Genomic DNA, 14,835 nt, shown 5'->3' on the forward strand with positions numbered 1-14,835 from the left:
ATTCTCCAACAAACACAAGGACTTTAATAAGCAGAGTTTTAAATTTATTCCCAGAACTGACTCTTTTGAAGCTGAGGTGGGGGTTTTGAAGAAGAAGAAAAAGGGAAGCGTTGGGCCTATTCCTTACCAGTAATCAGGACTGATCTATACCAACTTACTGTCACTTCTGAAGGGGGCCCATTTCACTGTCCTACCGACAAGCACTTGACAGCACTTGCCGTTAGAGAATGATCTTTGGCCTCATTAAACTAGTCATACTGGCATCAAAATTGTTTAGTTAATTCCACATGGAGACCAGAAACATGGTGCAGCCTGAGCCCTGATTGAAAATAATTTATAAATGGGACGTTTATAACCATCAAAATCAGGGGAATGAAGAGGGCAGTACTCCAACACTCCCACACTAACTCACATAATGAGGTCTAGCTCATCAGAGTGTTGCACTGTAGGAATCCCTTGACAAACTTGAGTCAGGCTGTGGGGGAAAGCACAGGGGGTTCAGTAGCTACTGGAAATGTGAATGCATGCTTGCAGAAAGGCCTATAAACAAAGTAGTCTTAAAATAATGTAATATGTTGCCTTTTTAAGTGAGATGAATGAGATTTGATGCAGTTCTGGGTGAGGCCTTGTTACACAATTAGCACAAATTATAAATTGTAATTTCTGACAGCCTGGTCACAGACTTGACTACCGGGGAAGTCCCCACGTTGTCAAGTCGGGCAGAAAATATTAGTGGCAGGGAAGAAGACACACAAACAGTTCTCATGTTTTTGATTTATGCTAATTAGGTTCCTTACAAATCAGTCTGCAGGAACCCGACAACTGTAGCATAGGGTTCACACTGAATACAACTGTAGCATAGGGTTCACACTGCAACAAAAAGCAAACATCTGGCCTCCCGTGGGTTCGTAAAAGGGGGAATAGAATAGCTGAAGCCATCTTTAGTCTAATTTTATGTATTTTAATTAATTTATATATATGATGTTTTAACTTTTTATTTTGTTGGAAACTGCCCTGAGCCTTCGGGGAGGGCGGTATACAAATACAATAAATAAATATAAATAAATAAATAAATAATTTCTTCTCTCTCTCTCTCTCTCTCTCTCTCTCACTCCCCCCCCCCTTCATTCTCTCTCTCTGTGCATACACAGCATTGACAAAGAAGGTCCACCATTGCTTTGTGACTAGTTGTTCTTTTAAATCTTTTTAAAATTTATACAATCTATCTCTTTCTGGAATGTTCAGGTCCATCTCTCCACCACCAGCCCTATACGAAGCCTGAGCTCGCATCTCGCCTCTGCCGTATTTCAGTAAGTTTTATTCCCCTGTTGCTATTTCTAAGTTTCCGAAACTCTTTTTATTACTATTATTACTCATGAGAGTTGTTTTTTGTCATTAGTTCAGATCCCTGGAACTGCTGAGCAAGAGGTAGAAATAGTCTTGTGTGCGTTAGATGCTGCTTAGTTAATTTCCGGGAGAGGTAAAGTGTCATGTGACAAAACGATAGATCACGCCTGGTGAAGCAGAGTAGGCTGGAAAGTGGTTGCTTCTGAGAGCTGTCCCGCGAGCTTGGGAGCTGAAAAACTTAACAGACCTATGTTTTGCTTGTGTAATGTAACAGATAATGTGTAATGTAAGTTTCATAGTTGTCTGGCTGCATCTGTTGAACATGATCAGCAGCCAGGAGGGGAGAGTGCAGCCCTTGCCTGATCTGAGTCCATGTCCCTTTTCTGTGACCCTGCTGCTGCTCCAGTCTACTTTGGGCTTGGTGGCAAGAGAAAGGGATGAGGGAGAAGTGGCAGGAGCAGGGAAGGTGGACAGCAGCCTGGTTCACTTATAGGAGTTACTACTTGAGACCCAGCGTGGTGTAGTGGTTAACAGCAGGTGGAGTCTAATCCGGAGAACCAGGTTTGGTTCCCCACTCCTCCACCTGAGTGGCCGACGCTTATCTGGTGAACCAGATGTGTTTCCACGCTCCTACATTCCTGCTGGGTGACCTTGAGCTAATCACAGTTCATTCATGACTCTCTCAGCCCCACCTTCCTCACAAGGTGTCTGTTGTGGGGAGAGGACGGGAAAGGAGCTTGAGAGAAAGCTGGGATATAAATCCAAATTCCTCTTCTTCACAGCACACTGGGAGGAGGACAAGGTGAGGATAGCAGCAGAGAAGGTGGGTGTGAAGGCAACAGCAGCAACACTTCATCCTTTCTGCGAGTTTATCCTCCTCTTGCCCTCTGTCTCACCTTGCTACAAGAGGAAACGTCCCATGCACTGTTCATCCTGCCCTCCCTTCTACCTACGGCCTCTCTCCCTCAATTCTTTCTCTCTGCACTCAGCCCAACAAAACCAAGCATGTGCAGTTCCTACATTGAGCAAATATCTTGCCACAGCCATTTTGGCTTGGGAAAACAGCATGGGGGGGGGGGAGAAGCCCCTCCTCTTCCACCAGCACAGTTCTGAGCAGAATCAGACTGCTGTCAATGTTTAAAATGACATTCCCTGCAGCTGCTGTGTAGCTGCGAGCCCAACTTGCCAAAAACATGTTGTGACCTTCAGTCACAAGCGCCAGGTGTGAGATGATGTTCCCCTCCACTTGTTGTCTGTCCTCAGATGTCAGTTTCCTGCCAGCTGAGCTCAGTACCAAAAGTGGATCTAGTGGGGGGCAGGGGGGGTAGGAATTTGGAAGGAAGAGGCTACAGGGAAGGAAGCAGTCCATGCATCGAAGACTCCTGCGTGTTCCTATGCTAGAAACTCCAAATCCCACCCTTTACTTTATTCGTGACTGGGTCAGACTCAGTCAATGAATGGGTTTCCCACAGGTTTTTAAAATTTAAATAGCAGCGGCAGGAGGCTGTTTTAATGGGACTTTGGCATTGCCAAAGCATGAGCTTACCCCTTTCCATTTTACCAACCTCAGACGCATCCGCCTTTCCCTGAATCTGCTATTTGTCACATGGGGAAAAGACATGCTTTCTTCTGTAGGAAAAATAGCAACTGCGGAGGGCGGGGGCATGGCAGGGGATGGACTGAGATCAGCAAAATGACATGGGAGGAGAAAAACCCTCCCTCCTGGGCCATGGAATCCAGTCTGAATCAGGTTTCCCAACCACTGCTATGTCCAATTTTTAAAAGTTTCAAGCAATTCCTTTACCGATCTCTTTATTCCACATCTCGCCTGACTCTTAGTATGCTGATCCTGGAGAACCACCTGATTTGGATACATTAAAGCACAAATGCCTTATTCTCAGCTTATCTAGAGCACAATTTAAAGTGAATGTCATGGTTTCTTGGCAGCTCAAAAGTAAAATGGTGGAGTCCGGTGGAATGTGGTATGTGGAATCTCCTTCTTCGGAGGTTTTTAAAGAGAGGCTAGATGGCCATCTATCAGGAGTGCTTTGATTGTGTGTTCCTGCATTGCAGGGGGTTGGACTTGATGGCCCTTGGGGTCTCTTCCAACTCTATGATTCTGTTATTCTGATCTGGTGTTCTTGTGAGCAAAAAAGCAGCCAACTCCTCTCTTCTTTTAGAGCCCGCCCTTCTTGGCCAGGGGAAAAGATGGCACCAACTTGCTCCTGAAATCAGCAGAATATTCATCCTCCAGTGATGAAGTGTGCAGTAGTGATGAAGAGGATGACAGCCATGTCTGTAGTCAAGTGAGGTTGGTCCCCCAACCCTTTCCCGTCAAACAATATAATATCTGCAGATGAGTTGAAAAACCTAGTATCTGAAAATGAGTTTTGTACAAGGAAATTGACAGGCATGTATTTTTTTCTGATGATGTATGAAAGAGTCTGTTCTTGAGTAAAATGTCCTGCCAAGAGAGATTTAAGATGCTCTTACATCATGTCAGATCCAGGATGCCTTGTTGACTAAAGGCTTCCTGTGCTGTTAGTTTAGGACTTCCAGTAGCTGCAAAAAAGAAGTACAATACGATACCAGGAAAGGTTTTATAATATCCTTGCTAATACTCCAGTTAGCTGTAAAGACAAGAAAGGGTTATCAAAAGTATCAACACAATTGCCATGTGATTTTTAGGCCTTGGGTAAGCAGAATCAGACTTGGTAGTGAGAATATGGCTGCATTCAGATGTCAAGAGAAGCTGTAGTTAAGTTGTGTTTAGGCATGGTTGTGTCCTTCCCTCATTTTTTCCTCCTGCTCTCATGGACTTTGATTGAAAATCTCCCTGCTTCACCAACATTTGTTTTGTTCTGAGATCCATTTCAAGTTGCAGTTTGTTTGAGCCAGGATTCTGAACTGGGATTTAACCAAGAATCCCGTGTATTTAAACTGGGCCTTGGGAAAAATTCTAATGGGATTGCTGTCTATTGCATTGGTGTATTTAGGGTGGGGCAAGCCAGGGCATGACTCCCAGGTGCTACTTGCCTGGGGGTGCCCTGACTGCCCCTTTGCAAAGTAGGAAGCCGCTGCACATTCTCCTCCAGGCTGCACCTTACCAGCCTCCACCTCCTACTGCCACTCAGAGAGCTGATGAACCTGCCACTAATAAGAACTGGTAGCTCTGACCTCCATAGCAGCCAGGTCTACCAGTTCTTCTTAATGGTGTGTAGACCAGCTGTCTAGAGAGCTGGTCTACCCACCATTGAAACCAATGGGTTGACAAGCTCTCCAGAGTTGAAAGCAATGGGTAGACATGGCCATGGGAGAGCTGGTCTACCAAGATGGGGGAAGACCTGTTGGATTTTGGGGAGGGGCAATTTCAGTGCTTGCCCGGGATGCCATTTTCTGTAGATATGACCCTGCATAGGCGTTAGAAAAAGGGACACATATCCTGCACCTCTTGAATCTGGTAAACAGACAGTAGGGAAGAGGAGGACAGGGATAGAATGTGAACCCCCTCCTTTCTAGCCCAGAGGCTCCTCAGCGCCACCCCCCAGCAACAAATTCTGCCTGCTCCCAAGATAAGAAGCAATTTGTATTTTGCTTTATGACGTTGGGTACAAAAGTTACTCAAGTTCAAGTGGCAAAATATGGGAACAGCATTAACGCTTGTGAATCACACATACGCATAATACACATGGGGCGGGATATTAATCCAATAAAATAAATAAATAATAAAAGGCTGGGCTTAGTGTGTCATAAGCAAGGCATTGTGGGCTTGATTCTTTCCAAGCCACTACCTCTGACTGAACGCAGAGGCATGCAATCATATAAAGGCACTGTCCACTGCTCATAGCACCAAGTTAGCATTACCATTTAAAACTCTGGTTACTTTTTGTACCTGAGTTTTAAAAGTAAAGCATCGCTTGCTTCATCAGCTTGAAGCTGCTGGGGATGGGGAAAGGCCGCTGATTATTCTTGTTCCATCTCCGTGTAGTGGTTTTGCTTTGTTTTGGAATGTATTTTGTGTATGTTCCTCTTTTGGCTTTCCTTGCTTTTTTAAAATTGACTAAGTGCTGTTTGTTACTAGGCAACCACTCAGCAACGGAGTGACCAGCTTCTCAAGGGCAAGAGTTCCAGATGGGATCGAACTGAAGCCCCAGAGCGCTGCAACTGAACAGAAGGTAATCCACAGCTTCAATGTGAGCATCTCTCTGCAGAGCAGGAGAATTTCCGAGCACTCGTTTTGCAGATCCGAGTGCTGTGTGTTTGACTCTACAGCTGTGACTTTGCAAGCATCTGCACATGAATCTGCTTGGTGCGTATTATTTGATGTGGGCTTGTATCCCATGACGGTTTTCAGAGGTTGCTATCATTAGCTTAAAAAAAGAATTTGTGTGAGGCAATAGCCCCTGATATGAAACAGGAATTGCCAGTGTTCTGTATGCTTGTCTGCACCTTTCAATTCTATCTCTCTAATTACTCACACTTTGAAACAGACCTACTAATCTCCATATTAATGACACTTTATCCCTTCTGCTTGTGGGAATTAGAGTAATTAGATTAAGGGAGGGAATTCTTAAAGGTTATGAAGCTAGATTAACTGCCTGCTAGATGAACCCCTCTAAAGCCACAGCAAAGCACTGGGGATTTGAACTCATGGCATGTATTTATTTATTCAACGTTTGCCCCTCCCTTTCCTGACACTGAGAAAATGTGAAAGAAGCTGGGCCCAGGTTTCCTATCAGCATTATTCCTTTCATTTCTCTGAAATCACATTCGGTCACTTGTCCTGGAGAGGGAAACACTTTTAACAAATGGTTGTTTGCCTTTGCATGCTGCTGTTGGAATTTAGGTATAGTTAGAAAGGTCCTGTTTTGGTTAAAAAAAAAAAGTTAAAATGTATTGCATAGATGCTTGCATGGAAGAACCCTAGTGTAATGCATAATAAAGAGAGATTTCAATTTGTTTTTTGGAGTCCCACAAGGCTCGATTTTGTTCCTCATGCTTTTCTACACATATGTGAAACTGCTGAGAGAGGTCATCTGGAAATTTGGGCTGGATTGTCCCCAATTTGTGCATGCTTCAGCGTGGTGTAGATTTAACTCTGTTCCACATAAATCTGATAGTAGATTGTGTATTCCTCTACCACATAACCAAAATATGCCAGACCTTCTTTGTTGTAGAATGCTCTTCCTGGGTCCTAGTGCCTACCTAACCCTGCTCTCCCCACCTGTTTGAAAGGCAAAATACATTTTGGCATAAATGCTCGTATCAAAGTACCATGTTCAGTAATGCACAAAATAATGGTTTTGGCAAAGGCAGTGTGTAAAAATGAATGATAATTCTCATGTTCCTTTGCGACTATATTCTAATGCAAAAGCATACAACTCCCTCAACCGCAGCACTTGAACTGACCAAACTATCATCTTTATATGAAACAGAATATAGGTCTGCTTTAGTTTTATGGGTAGCTTTTATGCTGCCTATGACCAATGGCTTGTTTTTAATGGTTTGTTTTTAATATTGCAGCTATTTTAATTGTAAGCCTTTTGAGCAGAACTCTGAAGAGGTGGCATAGAAAAATCCTAAATGAATAAATAAAATGATACAAGGTATTACATTGTTATGTGGACCAGCTCAACTAGCTGCAGTCTTTAAAACCATATATATATATAAAATAGCAAGTAGTAAAACCCCAAAGTGGATTCAGTTTCAACAGCAAACTAACTCAGTGATTTAAGCTCCTTGATTTAATAAGAGTTGTAAAAATTAGTGGGCTTTAACATTTATTTTTTCAGTGACTCAAAAAGAACTCTTCTGGGAGTCCTCGTAAATTCTCAAGGCCATTACCAAGAAATCTTGGCTCTTTTCAGCTACTATTGTGACTGCTCTGAGAGAAGGAATTCAGAGGTTTTGCTCAATGGAACATCTTAAGAGATTTCACGTCTCCCTCACAGAAGGGAGGTAGAGTCTCTGAGATTGAGGTTTTTCCTGACTTCTTTGGGATGAAGAGACCTTTCACTGCTATGCTCTGAAGGTGCTTTGTTTCTTTTTCCCCCAGTCTGTCACTACATTTGGGAGAATAGATTAGGTATCATTTTCAGAATGCTTGGAAGATGAACACTATTATATAAATACAGCACATTACTGGTGTCCTTCAAAGCAGTTGTCATCCACCAGAAGCCCATTCCCAATGTCATTTTATTTCATTGTGTTTTTTCCTGATGCACTGACATTTTCTCGCCATCGTCTGGTTTTTATCAACTTGATGCACTACACAGATTTGAACCTCAAATATTTGCCTGCATTTGTGAGCCCACAAGGGCTACTGCAAGTGATCGGCATGGTTTGTTCTAGGGAGGGAGGGAGGAGAAGGAATCTGCTTGCATTACAAAACTAACTTTTAAACTTGTTTTTGTGCGCAGGACCATGTTGCAGGAAAACTTAGCGGCAGTAGTACTCACGAAGGGTTCTGGAGCATGAGCAACCAAAATTATCTTCTCCCGGATCTCTTGCAGCAAAGCCAAATTTCAGACTGTTCAGTCAACCAGCTAAAGTTTGCTCAGAACAGTCAATGTCTTCAGAACAAACCTGCTCCTAAGAAGGTAAAGCTTTACTCTATTTATCAATAACTGAAGTATTGATAATACCTCTGACTCTCTGGTTTATCACGGGACAGGAGCCAATTGTTTTAATCCAGTAGTTCTGCCGCAGATGAGCTTAAATACAGAACTATATCTTGCTATGGTGTGTACAGCTTAGGATGTGTTACTATGCTGCTGTTTTCAATACATCATAATGTACACGTGCCAATATTTTGTGATGCTCCATCATGTCCAAGAAACAGGAGTAAGGTGTGGTCTAAGCATATTAAAATGTAGATAGGGTGTTGTCTCTGTTCTCAGAGGCTCCCAGTATATTCTAGACTTCAAAGAGAATGCATTGTAATTTGGGACAGAGCTGGACACAGGAGGTCATGAGCCCTGCCCCACAGACTGGGCCATCAGTGGACAGATATAGTTTGATAAATATACTGGACATCTTCCTAGAGAAGGGCCCATTGGGTGGACCATACTTCAAGAACTACTCCCTGAAGCAGGCTGCTGTGAAATCCCATGGTCACAGCTACTGCTTCCTCCCATATCACTTCTAAGTTCTATGTTGCCATCTGGATAGCCTCTCAAAAGGCTACATTAGGGTCTAGTCAGATACCAATCCCTAATCTAGTGGTAAAGACTTTAGGTACATCTTGGCACAGGAAGCAGAAAAGTAAAAAGCATTGGACACAAGCTTTAGTGAAGTTGTGGTATAGTTCTCATAGCAGGGTTTTTCTGGGAAGGTATAATGCAAAGTGGTCCACATTCTGTTGATATAGGACCTTCTCAGTTCAAGCAATCAGGGCAGGGGTTCCTTAATTTCTTCTCCATTTTTTTTTCTTTATAGGTACCAAACATTGAAAACACCTCCTCGAAAAATAGCTCCTCATCTGTTTCATCATTTACGTCATTCATAGACCCAAGGCTTCTCCAAATCTCACCTCCCTCTAGTCCAACAGGATCAAACTGTAGTTCTCGTAAGCATGATTGCTCAAATCACAAACATACTTTGCAAGTCTGTTGAGTTGCATTCTTTAGAATTGTTATTTTCATTGCCCGTTGATTTTTAGAACTTAAATGTTGGACTTAGTTGGTCTCCCTCAGCCAAGTTTTAGCAAAGCAGTCCCTGCTTCTTTGTCTGATTTATACGGTACATGAGTATTTCTCCTGGGGATGGTATACCGACATAAAACTCTACCTCATGCTGCTTTTAAAGTTTCTGCTGAAATTGTTTCCTGTTGTGTTGCTTTTTTGGAAATGCTTCCACACTGCAGGTACACAAGTGAAGTTTTAATTTATTTGGACTTAACAACCTTGTAGGCCTATGCCAGCTCTTGGATTCTGTGTTATCTCTGTGAAGCCTCGTCTGTACTTTCCCTTGCCACTGAGTATAGAGTCAGCATAGTCAAGATGTTTTCTCATGCCCTCTCTTCTCAGCTACTTTTTTCTTTTTCAGTACCACTGATACTGCCTTTATCTCTGTGTATTCCATACTGCATGTGCTCTTATCCCTCTGCACAGCCATGACCTTTTCCCCACTTTCAGCATGGTGAGGCGTAGTGGTTAAGAGCGGTGGACTCTAATCTGGAGAACCAGGTTCGATTCCCTGCTCCTCCCCATGAAGCTTGCTGGGAGACCTTGGGCTAGTCACAGTTCTCTCAGAACTCTCTCAGCCCCACCTACCTCACAAAGTGTCTGTTGTGGGGAGAGGAAGGGAGGCTATTGTCAGCCACTTTTCTTTAAAAGTAGAGAAAATCAGGGTATAAAAATCCCAACTGTTCGTGTTTCTTTCTGTCCCGTTCTCATTCTCTTTGACCTCGCCTCTCAATTCACACCAGTTGAAGAATCTCAGGCAAAAGGTGGCCCGGAAGCAACAGAAGGGTGTTCAGAAGAAGCTACCTGTCAGGCTGTTTTTGTTATCGTACTGGCACAAAAGTCCTCTAAAAGTAGGGAGTGGAGGAGCAATTCAGATATAGTGAGGCAGGCATTCTTACCAACACACTTTTAATAAGGGAGGAGTTATGGCTGAAGGCCCCAATTTCAATCCCCAGTATCTCCAGCTATCAGAGGACCAAGGTGGTGTCAAAACCCTGAGATGCTAGAGAGCTACTGACAACTTGAGTAGGCCATGGTGTCCTTGATAGACCAGCATTCTGACCCAGGATAGGCAGATTCATGTGTTTTGGATTTTGTGCATGGCCTCAGGGTCCTGCTGTGGGGTAAACCAAGCAATTGTTTCATAATCTTCCTGCCTGTTCTCCCAGAGTCCAGTGCCACACCAGAACCCACCAGTAGGCAAAACTCAAGGAAAGGTTCTGTCGTCAATGTGAATCCCACCAATATCCGACCACAGAGCGACAGCCCAGAAATCCGCAAATACAAAAAGAAGTTCAATTCGGAGATCTTATGTTCTGCGTTGTGGGGTAAGTCAGCTGAGGGGTGAAAAAACCCCCGCAGATGGTCATGGAGGTTTATCAAGCTATGGCGCCCTGTGATCCCCCAGTACAACATATTAATCATATGTTTGTATTGTATTTTTAATATTGAAAGCATTTCACCTATCTGAGCAGTTATCCTTGTACTGGCCCTATAAAGTAGGCCAGTATGATAATCTTTATCTTGCAGTTGGAGAACTGAGGCTGAGAGGCAGTGGCCTGCTAAGTGAGCTTATGGCATGAGGCCTGTGTTATGTTTTACATGCGGTCGCCATCAGAAATTTGCAGCCATAAACCAGCTGTGAATCCCCTTTCAGGACAATTCTAAAGCACTGCATTAGCTCAATACAGATTGGGACCCTGGCATAAGGGAAGGAAGGGCTCTGTAGCCCCATGCTGCTGTCATGATCTGACTTGGACCCCTCTGGTGCTTTAGAATTAAGTACTGAGGGGGAACTCACAGTTGGCATTATGGATGCAAGTCCTGGTGGCTATCCCGTGTTAAATGTAACATGTGGTTTGGGCCAAAGGTGGGACTTAAACTAGTGACCTGCCTCACAGCTCATTCTCACAGCTACTGTGCCCCAGGAGCTCAAGAAAGGGCCTTGCTTTATCTAAACCCTGTAAAATCATAGGTAAGTCTATAGCCATGATGGACAGAGCTAGGATTCTTAAGCCGGAAAGCAGTACACCAAAACAGTGGCCTGTGCCACCTGCATGTTAAGAACCCATCCTCATTATTGATGCCTTTAGTTCCCCATCAGCTTTAATTTTCCATCTTCCTGACAACGAGGCAGCAAGGCGATGAACCCTGTGGAGCTGATACAATATTTTACCCACACTCTCCTGCCTCAGTTGGAGTCTTAAATGAGAAGCAAAATAAATGAATGAAATGCGAGGAAGAAATTATCCCAGGAAATGTAGATTTACAGTTTACAGCTCTCTGAGTTTCATTTGATGTATGTTTGGAGGACGTCAAGATTTTAAATTAAGAACAGAACAGCATAGCAAAGCTTGTAATGATATGTGTGCTGAGGTGGAGAACGCTATGTTCTTACCGGGCCATTGCTAGTACTTCACTGTATTTCTTTTTCATGCCGTGTGATACTTTCTGCCATCTCATTATTTCCACCAGAACACTCTGATAAGAAGCCTTATCAAACATGGCAACCAAATGGAAGCCTGGCCCGCTGGATGTCAGTTCAAATCTGCAACCCATCGGCGCTTCCAGGGGCTCAAAAACAATCTGACGGCAAAGCGATTTATTATTGAGAATTCAGAAAACAACTTAGAGAGGGATGTGAAGAACATGCAGGCCCCTCCCAAGAGAGTTCACTAAGCAGTGGATTTTGCTTTGGTTTATCTTCCCTCACAACTCCTTAGATGTTTCGTTTCGACAGGAAATCTCCATATTTGTTCCAAATTTTTGCCTTGGAGAATGTAGTGGCAAATTTAGCTACAGATTAGCTTTGTCCAGTGGGTGGAGATTTATTAGCTACCCTCAAACTCCCAACAGGGCTTCGGTTAAGGGCAGGAGCTGAAACCATGCACAGCTCAATCTGCAGTATTTTTTTTCCTGTGGGTCTCACATAGGGATATCAATTCCAGTGGAGTAACTGAATTATTCTGTAGCAGCAAAACCAAGTCAGAGGCTTGTAGCACTGCAAAGGGTAACAGAAGTAATTAAGGTATTAGCATTCATGAGCTAGAGATGTTTGAAGTAAGTTATATTCTCTCACTAACAGGTGTAAATCTACTTGTGGGGACCGAGAATGGGCTGTGGCTTCTGGACCGCAGCGGACAAGGAAGAGTTTACTCTCTGATAACCAGGAGGCGGTTTCAGCAGATGGATGTGCTTGAAGGACTCAACGTGCTAATTACCATCTCAGGTTTGTTCAGTGTCTAAAAGTATCTGACCTAATGTGGGACCAGAAGCAATTACAAAGAAAATTAGACTGTAAATTAGGTTGTAAAAAAAACTTGTCAGCTCTTTCAGGTGCTTACCTCCTCGTTTCCCAAGGCTGATGTGAGACTGGGTGTCACGTTGCCTGCTTAGTATGCAAAGTGGTTTGTGAGATTTATAGAGCACACCAGATCCTTAAAACTTGCTGAAATTTGGTTTTTGGTGCTTAACAGTGTTAATCATTATATGTTTGCTTCTTTAAAGAGGGTCTGGTCTTGACTCTGGCAAGCTGTTCTCAGCAACAGAGGGGCCATTTGATTCCTCTTTAAACACGGGGCAGGCATGTACATGCCAGACCTGGGTCGTCCAGGCTAGCCTAATCATGTCAGATCTCAAAAACTAAGCAATGTTGACGCTGGTTAGTACTTCGATAGGAGACCTACACAGAGGCAGGCAATGGCAACCATCTCTGTTCACCTCTTGCCTTGGAAGCTCTGCAAAATCTTCATAAGTCGACTGAGAGTTGATGGCCTCCTTCTTTATAAATCCTGGAATCATGGATGGATAAAGAAGGAGGCCATCAACTCTCAGTCGACTGATGAAGATCTTGCAGAGCTTCCAAGGCAAGAGGTGAACACAGATGGTTGCCATTGCAACAAAGATCCAGGATTTATAAAGGCTACAAAGGCATTTTTATAAACTCTCTTTTCCTCCAGAGCAACTTTGACCTTCTAAAGTTGCTCTGGAGGAGAAGAGAGTTTAAAAAAAATGCCTTTCTAGCCTTGAATATCCTGTAAGGGATGCAAAACCTGTCCAGTGATACCTTTGACTAAAACATGCTGTGGAACTCCAGGGAATCCATAGGAGGAGCACCAGGACCAAATGGAAGTGATTTAGGTCAAACCAGAAGCAGATTGAACTGAACAATATTCGTTTTTGCAGTGCACGTTCCTGACAGATAGCAGAGGAACCTCGAGATAGCCAAGAGCTGGCAGGAGAGCCAACAGGGGCTCTCTGTTGCAGGGAGGGAGAAAAGGTCTGCAAGTTCTTGTCTCCATTGGCAAAAACTATAGGAGCCCATGGAGAGGACTCCCATGGTGGACCTCAAGGTGTCCAGAAGCTCAGGTTGGGGGATTGAAGGCACAGAGGTATGACACAACAGCTGCTGTCCTCAGATCCCTTAAAGCAGGGGTGTCCAACTCTGGTCCTCCAGATGTTTATGGACTATAATTCCCATCAGCCCCTGCCCCCATGGCCAATTGCTGGTTGTATTGATGAACATCTGGAGGGGTACAGTAGGACACCCCTGCCTTAAAGCATGATGCTTGGGGGCTGAAGACCCATATGTGGTTGTTTGACATGTCCCTGGTGATTCCTCTGAGCACCATTCCCTATTGTGGCATTGGTGGGCAAGGCCCTTTCCTGGTGGGAACTGAGACTGGCAGATGGTTCCTACCTTGAAATAGCTTCAGTAGAGGAACAGAAAGCTGCAAGCATCCCACAGATGCAGGCCTCACGCTAGGCATGGAAGTAAATATGGCTTATTTGGTTGATGGTGATTGCAGATGTGGCTCTCTGCAATCCACAGGGTGCATACCATTTCCTTAAAAGGTTGGAGCAAAAACGGCACAAATGAAGTAAAGATGCACTCCACGTTAGAAGCATTGGGTTCACAAACCAGGATCAATACTATGCCCTTTGAGGCCATCTAGTGATCCTGGTAAGGACACAATTAGGTTTTTTTTTAAAGCATCCAGACTTTCAAGCATATGGAACTCTTCATCAGACAGTATAGAATCATAGTAATCCATTCAAGCCAGTGGTTCAACATAAGATCTGGGAAATTCCCTTGCAAAAATATGTCCTTTCCTTTAGTTACAGGAATGTTTACTGACAGGAAGACCTAAAAGCGCACTTTCAAAATGCAGCATTTTAAACTATATAAAATCAAAATAATTTTTAAATCTTATTAGGTATGAAGGGAGAAGTGATTTTATTTTTAAGGGATGGAGACCTTTTTTATAGGGTGTTGCAAGAAAAGCTGTTACTTAAAAAAATACTCCCTGCTATATGTCAGCCTGAATGATAGTGCTGTTCATTGCACTTGGAAAGTTTTCTTCATAGGATTTGACCGTAGCCTTATGGGACTAGGAGTATTTCTGAGAGCAAACACAAAGTGGTTCACATTGGCTCCTGCATGCATGTAAACAAGCTGTCAGGTCTTCACCATGGATTTGCATAAATGCTTCGCAAGAGTCTCTGTGGGTTCAAGAGTAGTGCCAGGCCAGCAGCTCAGCAGCAGAGTACAGGCTGTGTTTTTGGGAAGTTCTAGGTTCAGGCTCTGACATTTCCAGTGAAATAGCAGGGAAGACCTCTGCCAGAAACCTTGGAAAGCTGTTTTCAGAGCAGTCAGTAATGGACTAGATGAGCCAGTGGCTGGACTCTGTGTTCCAACTTCATATGGCCTTCATGCCACAAACAAATTCTAGTCTTCTTCACACTTCCTTCAGCCTTATACAAGACTGAGGTACAGCCTGCTATCCTCTGTTGAATACAGAAA

At 43.6% G+C, this 14,835-nt stretch overlaps 1 protein-coding gene across 1 annotated transcript in view; it reads left to right on the forward strand.

Moving 5' to 3' along the window:
• NRK (Nik related kinase) overlaps positions 1-14,835 on the forward strand; it is a 139,101-nt gene that overhangs the window by 108,106 nt on the left and 16,160 nt on the right. The window contains exons 19-25 of the mRNA XM_048514491.1: positions 1,246-1,310; positions 3,528-3,658; positions 5,429-5,522; positions 7,767-7,946; positions 8,785-8,914; positions 10,202-10,360; positions 12,118-12,261. Coding sequence (XP_048370448.1) covers positions 1,246-1,310; positions 3,528-3,658; positions 5,429-5,522; positions 7,767-7,946; positions 8,785-8,914; positions 10,202-10,360; positions 12,118-12,261 — 903 coding nt within the window. The remainder of the gene's footprint in view (positions 1-1,245; positions 1,311-3,527; positions 3,659-5,428; positions 5,523-7,766; positions 7,947-8,784; positions 8,915-10,201; positions 10,361-12,117; positions 12,262-14,835) is intronic.

The sequence above is a fragment of the Sphaerodactylus townsendi genome, linkage group LG13 (genome assembly GCF_021028975.2).
Source record: "Sphaerodactylus townsendi isolate TG3544 linkage group LG13, MPM_Stown_v2.3, whole genome shotgun sequence".
Classification (NCBI taxonomy): domain Eukaryota; kingdom Metazoa; phylum Chordata; class Lepidosauria; order Squamata; family Sphaerodactylidae; genus Sphaerodactylus; species Sphaerodactylus townsendi.